General features: G+C 39.4%; 1 protein-coding gene across 4 annotated transcripts in view; it reads right to left on the bottom strand.

The window, feature by feature from the left end:
* Nucleotides 1-251: 251 nt before the first annotated feature.
* The window catches only part of LOC106469273 (RNA-binding protein 12-like), a 61,884-nt gene continuing 55,016 nt past the window's right edge, over nt 252-7,119 (bottom strand). For all 4 annotated transcript variants that reach the window (XM_022397747.1, XM_022397745.1, XM_013929758.2 and 1 more), the window contains one exon: nt 252-5,013. In XM_022397747.1, coding sequence (XP_022253455.1) covers nt 1,261-5,013 — 3,753 coding nt within the window. In that variant the 3' untranslated portion in view covers nt 252-1,260. The remainder of the gene's footprint in view (nt 5,014-7,119) is intronic.

Raw genomic sequence — 7,119 nt, 5'->3', positions numbered from 1 at the left:
CGTCACATTATAACGTCCCCACGGCTGAAAGGGCGAACATGTTTGGTGGGACGGGGATTCGAACCCGCGACCCGCAGATTGGGAGTTGAGCGCCCTAACCAAGTGGCCATGCCGGGCCACTGTTATCTGTCAGATTGGCGTTCTTGAAATTAGTTCATTGTTATCATCTACAGATAAGTTAATCTGACATACAATGGCTAATCAAATATTAAAATTTTAGTATTTTTCTGAATAACAGAATAATCAAAATCTTAAAAACGAATATGGTTTATTCAACAAGGAGTAACCATACATTGTCACAAAAACTTTTATGAAAAATTACAATACAGGAACATGACGGCTTTCGTATTTTACATAATGTGTCACCATTTACTAAACAGAAAGGAAAAATGGTACAATTAAGCTACAATGACCTGACTTATTAAAAACAATGAAAAAAATGGCATACCATAGTAGTCATACACATTTTCTCTTATCCAAAATAATATAAATGTAACTTCAACGAAGGTTAATAAGTATTATATTTTCAACAAATATGAAAGTATTTTTTTTTTAAAAACGAAGAACAAATATTTGTGGTATAACAACGCAAATGTTATCTTTAAATGATAAACAAATATTGAGACTAGGTAAACATCAAAATCTTAGTTGTTAAACTTTTCAAAATAAACTTGTTTTTAATAAATAAGTTGTCGTAGATTTGATGCTAATCAGAATATATTACATTACATTCGTTTATTTCATTTTAGGGATAAGATAAAAAGGATTATGATTTCACAAACAAGTAATTTTTCGTAATTTTGAAAATTATTAGTTTCAAGAGAATTAAAATTTAGAGATTTGCATGTATGAATGTTATCATAACAGTGAATACGATAACGAACATTCCCATAAAATTGGAAGTTCGACAAGTTGGTTTGACACGTGTCGTTTTCAACTTAAGTTATGTGTGAAATAAAATTATTCAAAAGTTTGAACTATGCTAAACAGGGGGAAAATGTTTTTATATAGGACTCATAAGAATCCAAATGCACCATTGAGACCAGTCTGCAATAAAAACTACGAAAAGGCACACACTGTACTCAAACATTAAGACAAAATCAGGACACTGTATATTAAAAAGAAATTATTTGAGAAATCGTATCTTAGCAGCAATTAAATGACAGGATATCATCATCTACAAAAACAGTTTTAGATTTCGCAATGTATTTAAAGTACAAACACATTTTCAGTTTAGTCCAATCTTTGATTAAGCCAGTGTTAAACCATTTGCAACGTCACTGGTCGCCCAGCTATTTCTTTTCCATTTAATTCCTTAACAGCCTTCAGGGCATCCTCTGGAGATTTAAGAGCAATTCGTGCATCCCCTGTTGGTTGACCAGTTTCATTAAATCTTCTAATGACACTATTTTTTGTCAACTCATAACCTTCAAAGAAGCTTAATAAGTCCTCAACTGTAGCACGATACGGTACGTTACTTGCTGCAATAACACAACCTGGTTTTCCAAATCCTTTAGGACCTGGATCAAGAGGTCTTGGTGGGCGTAGTCCTCTTGGCCTTTCCATCATAGGTCCCCGTGGATATGCAGACTGTGGTGGACCTCTTGATCCCAATGGAGGTCCTCGAGGATCTGGATTTGTTCTTTCCATATGGCTTTCTGGTACACCTGAATGACCTTGTCCTGTTTGTGATTCTCCTGAAGTCCCCCTTCGTTTAGGACCTACTGGGTTTTCCTGTGGTCCTCTATCATCAGGCCCTCCTGGTTTATCCAATGAATCTTTAGCGCCATGTCCAGTTATTCCTTCTGAAGGTCCTTTATCAAGACCAACTGAACCTTCTGGTCCTCTATTACCAGGTCCTGTTACACGATTGGAAGATCCTCTAGAGCTAAGTCCTAATTGACTTTCTGGTGGTCCTATTTTACCTGGGCCCATTGGACCTTCAGGGGGTCCTCTTCGTGGTCCCATTGGGCCATCTAAAGGTTTTCTGCTATCTGGCCCCATTAGAACATCTGCAGGCCCTCTGTTACCTGTTCGCAATGGACCATCTGGATGGCCTCTGTTACTTGAACCCATTGGACCTCCTGGTGGGCCTCGGGGACCAAGAGAACGATAATGATCAGATAATCCATTCCCTTCTTCAGGTCGAGGACCATGGAACCTTGGTCCCCCTGAGCCATCTATTCCAGATGGATACCGATCATGTGGCAATGGCCTCTCTGGAGGATATCCACGATGCCCTCTTCCCATAGGAGGCCCTTCTGGTGGACCAGCCCAACGATCTAGCCCCATTGGTCCACGACGACCAGGAAGTCCATGAGGATGAGTATCATGGTTATCTGACTGAATATGATCTTCATGGATAGGTGACTGGCCTCTTCCCATGCCCCCAGCCTCCAATAATGGTCTACCACGGCCTCTTGCCATTGGTTCTCCAGCTGACTTACCTCTACCAGCTGATTCTAACAGAGGTTTTCCTCTTCCTCTTCCTGTTGGTGGTTCCATTAAATATCTTCCTTTTTCTGGAGGAGTATTCATCAATGGCTTTCCCGAATTTCTTTGAGACAACGAGGGATCTGGAGGTTGTAAAAGTGCATCTTGTTCAGATGGTGGACCTTCAAGAACATCAATCATTTCCTGATAAGTTATAGGTTTAACAGCAACCACTTTCAGACCCAGGTACTGCTGATTTTTTTTAAGTGCTAAGACAACTTCATCATTAGAGGCAAATTCGGCAAAAGCATCTCCTGAAGGTAGCCCATTAGGCCCCAACATGATATGAATTGCTCGAGGTATGATACCTACTTCAGCAAAAAAATCTGCAACTTCCTGATCTGAAATTTCTACTGGAAGACCATGTAAGGCTACACATGATGGTCCTTTTTGTTCAGCTGGTGGGGGAAGAAGTTCCTTTCGTGTCCCCATCCAACCAGATGGACGTGGCCCTGGTTCTTCTCCTCCTTTTGCTTCATTCATCATGGACTTACTTGCGACTGAAAGTTCAATATACCTGTGGCCAATCATTTTTCTATCCATTGCTAAAGCAGCTTGAAAGTCTTCTGATGTACCAAATTCCACGAATCCAGTACCAACTGCTCGTCCATTTCTATCATACTCAATGAAAATATCTAAAATCCGTAGCCCATCAAAAAAGTTTATAATATCTTCATCACAACAATGATAAGGTAAACCACGCAAATATATACACAGGTCATCCTCTCGGGGTGGATGATGTCCCATAAAGGATGCAGATGGGGGAGGTTTTCTTCCTGAGGAAGGTGGGTTAGGATAAGAATCTGCTTCAGCAAACATTCTTTCTGGACAATTAACAATTTCTATATAGCTATCTCCAATCATCTGACCAGTTCGTTTCAAAGCTTCAACAACATCTTGGGGTTTAGCAAATCTTACATAGGCATAACCAGTTGGTACGCCATGTCCATCATATGTTAGTTTAATAGCATTTGAAGGAATGTGGATACCTCTTAGTAATTCATGTACATCAACAGGTCGGACATCACGTGGTAATCCACGAATTTCAACACAGGGACCTGGGGGTCCACGTGGTGGTAATTCACTATATGATTCATATTCTGATTCAAATGGGCCTCCTGGGTGATGACCTCGCCCAGTCAACAATGGTGGTCTACCATCAGGGCCATGTGGCACTGGCCTATCTTTGACTGGTCTAAAAGCTCTAGGGTCTTGACCTCGTACTACAGGATTTCTAGGTCCGGGTGGTGCTCCCCGTCCACGGGGGTCTCCAGACATTGAAGTAGGGGGATAACCTCTACCATCATAATCATCATGTGGTGGATGCCCAGCAAACCTATGTGGTAAATTTTCCACAAAATTTTCCATTTGTTCTGTCCCATGATCTTCATAACTTGGTCCAGTATGAGATGGGTTTCTGTCCAATGGTTCTATTCCCCTTCCTCTCTGTTCATCAAATCCACTTCTTCTGTTTTCGTCATGAGTAATTCTTCGGTCTGGGAATGAAACACCATGTCTTTCTGGAACAACTTCATTACCTAGATATCTTCCTCTATATGGAGTTCCAGAAACATGGTAACCTTTTTCATGTGGGGCTAAGGGAGCTCCTCTTGGGTCAGGTCTACCACCAAATTGTCCAGGCGGCACTAAGAGTCCTTGCCTTTCTTCTCTCCACTGGTCTCTGGTGTCTTCAGGTGGAAAACTTTGCCCCCAATGGCTAATTTGTCCTGCTTGATCATAGTTTGGTGGAAAGGGTGGGTGACCTGAGTGCACATGGTCATTTTCTAACATTAATGTCGGTTCTTCAAATAGTATTCCTCTAGCTTGTGGAGAAATTCCCATTCCTCCATTGGGCACACCTCCAGGAGTAAAGGCAGGTTCACGCTGTTCCCTACTTAAACCAGTATTCCTAGCCCTAATATCATTGTCTTTAGGTTGTGAAGCTTGATCTGGTGGCTTTAATCTATCACTGGATTTTTCATCTCTTCTCTGTCGTTCATTTCTTCTGTCTTGATCTCTGTCCCTCTCCCTATCTCTTGAACGTCGAGGACTGCGACTTCTACTTCTGTGACTTCGGCCTGACCTTCTACTTCTCTCTTTATCTTTTGGGGATCGCTCCTTATCACGTCGTCTGTCAGGGCTTTTGGCTCTATCAGGAGTATGTTTACGTTCATTGTCTTTTTCTTTTGATGATCCTTTTGGTTGTGTTTGAGGCACAGTTGGCTGAATTCCTAAACTCTGATTTCGAGCTTGTTCAATAACCCGTTGCATTTCAGTCCTGCTGCTCAAAAGCAACTTTACTTTAATCTCTCTTATTCTTCCACCGTCTCTCTCCATAGCTTGTCTAGCATCCTCATCAGTACTGAATGCAATGAAAGCATCTCCTTTTTCGCCACCAACAATATGCACGCCACCTTCAGGGATGGATAAACCATTAAAAAAACGACGGATATCCAAAGAATTGGCAGACCATGGAAGATTCTGTAGTCTTATGATAACAGACATCTTGACTGGGAGTAACTGTAAAAATAAATAACTAGATAAATATATACATATAACTTTCTTATACACAATTGTGAAAATATATCAAATACTGTTGATTAAGAAATACTTAACCACATAAACTGACACTGGATAATTTATCTACTAAATGTTATATGCTACATAACAAGTTTTTGCAAAATTAATGAAAAGAATTGATTTTAAAGAAGACTCGCAGTCACGCTTCAGAGGTTTCATAGTTTATGAAGAAAAATAAAGCTTTGCCATTGATATATATATCAAAAAAGAATAGTCTGAAAATGTAAATGAACAATGCTAACATTTTTTTGCCACAAAAACATAACGAAAGGCTATAAAGGCTTCGTAAAGAAGCTGCTAAATACTAATCTCTTCAAATTCAGATTACTCCATAAATGTTTTGTTCGATCCTTTCGTTATTAAGCGGATCTGTCTAACGCAAGAAAATCACTTCACCTTAAAATACCACATATCTATACATATCCATCTACCAAGCTAACAACTTCCTTTTCATATTAAGAAAATATCTTTTGATTAAAAACGTCTTAAAAATACCGAAGAATATATAAAGAGAGATAGGAATAGTGAAAATAGAATTGTCTAACTATTTACAGAGTCTTCAGTATTCTAATGTAGCTTTTCATGTTCAAAGAATTGGAGATTTAACTAAGAGTTGTACATCTGACGATGAGTACTGTTATTGACTGCAAAGTCTTTTCAGCAACTACATGTGGTATTAAAGTGCTGTTTTGCACACTTCTTGTTTAAAATATGTGTGTGCGTGTTTTCTTATAGCAAAGTTTATTTGTTTGTTTTGAATTTCGTGCAAAGCTACACGAGGTCTATCTGCGCTAGCCGTCACTAATTTAGCAGTGTAAGACTAGAGGGAAGGGAGCTAGTCATCCCCACCCACTGCCAACTCTTGGACCACTCTTTTACCAACGAATAGTGTGATTGACCGTCACATTATAACGCCCCCACGGCTGAAAGGGCGAGCATGTTTGGTGTCACGGGGATTCGAACCAGCGACCATCAGATTGCGAGTCGAGTGCCTTAACCACCTGGCTATGCCGGGCCCTTATAGCAAAGCCACATCTGCTGTGTCCATCGAGGTGAATCAAACTCCTGATTTTAGCCTTGTAAATCCGAAGACTTACCGATGTTCCACCGGGGTACTTAAAATATGTAATGGAACTAAGAGAATTCTGGGAAAATACCTTTGTCGGACATAACGTTTAATCATATTCTGAAATCAAATAACCAACAGAAGTAAATAAAAATCGTATTTTTTGTTTACTTTTATAACACGTTCAAGTGAGCAGCCACAATATAGTTCGATCATTAAAACAACTTTTAGCTTTGAACGTCAATCCTGCAATACTCCTGTTACACTAATAACTCATTCATATTTCTAATTAATAGTATTTATACTGAGAGAGAAAGAGCTTGGTAAAACCCAATAACTGTAGAGTACAAAAATATGGTGACTGATTTTTATCACATTATTTTATAACATTAAAATCTGGGTTTCAATATCCGTAGTTGGAATAGCACAGACAGCCCTTCGTTTAGCTTTTGGCTTAACAATCAATCAATCAAAAGAGTTCTGTTTGCCGAAAAATGAAAATAAAAAAGCAATACAGGTATGATAACAATTCTCCTAAATATATCCACGTGTGGATACGCGCTCTTTTGATGTAAAACTTTGTTCATCTGAATAATTGAGTACTTAACACAGAAAATAAATAACAAGTTACACTTGAAACTGGGTTAATTCTGTTTGAAATATTGGACCACCCGGTGGCTTAGCGGTAAAGTTCAGCTTTATAACTCTGAAATTTGGGGTTAGATACCTGCCGCGAATAGAGAGAATACAACCCATTACGTAGTTATGCGATAAAACATACTGTTGCGTCATCTAGGTCACGTGACTGGTGTGGCGCCACCTATTTTCTAGAACTATCCTGTACCTTGGCGAATGCTCTAGTATTTACTAGATATAGGGTAGTCTGGTATATAAAAGAGGGTGACAACGTGACGGGAAGGTAATGTGTGTGTAGATAGTGAGTAATTGAACTGCAGTCAGGGGGCAGTTGTTTAGCGTAT

This window comes from Limulus polyphemus, unplaced genomic scaffold (assembly GCF_000517525.1).
Source record: "Limulus polyphemus unplaced genomic scaffold, Limulus_polyphemus-2.1.2 Scaffold3389, whole genome shotgun sequence".
NCBI lineage: Eukaryota > Metazoa > Arthropoda > Merostomata > Xiphosura > Limulidae > Limulus > Limulus polyphemus.
This window is presented reverse-complemented; position numbering and strand designations above follow the sequence as displayed.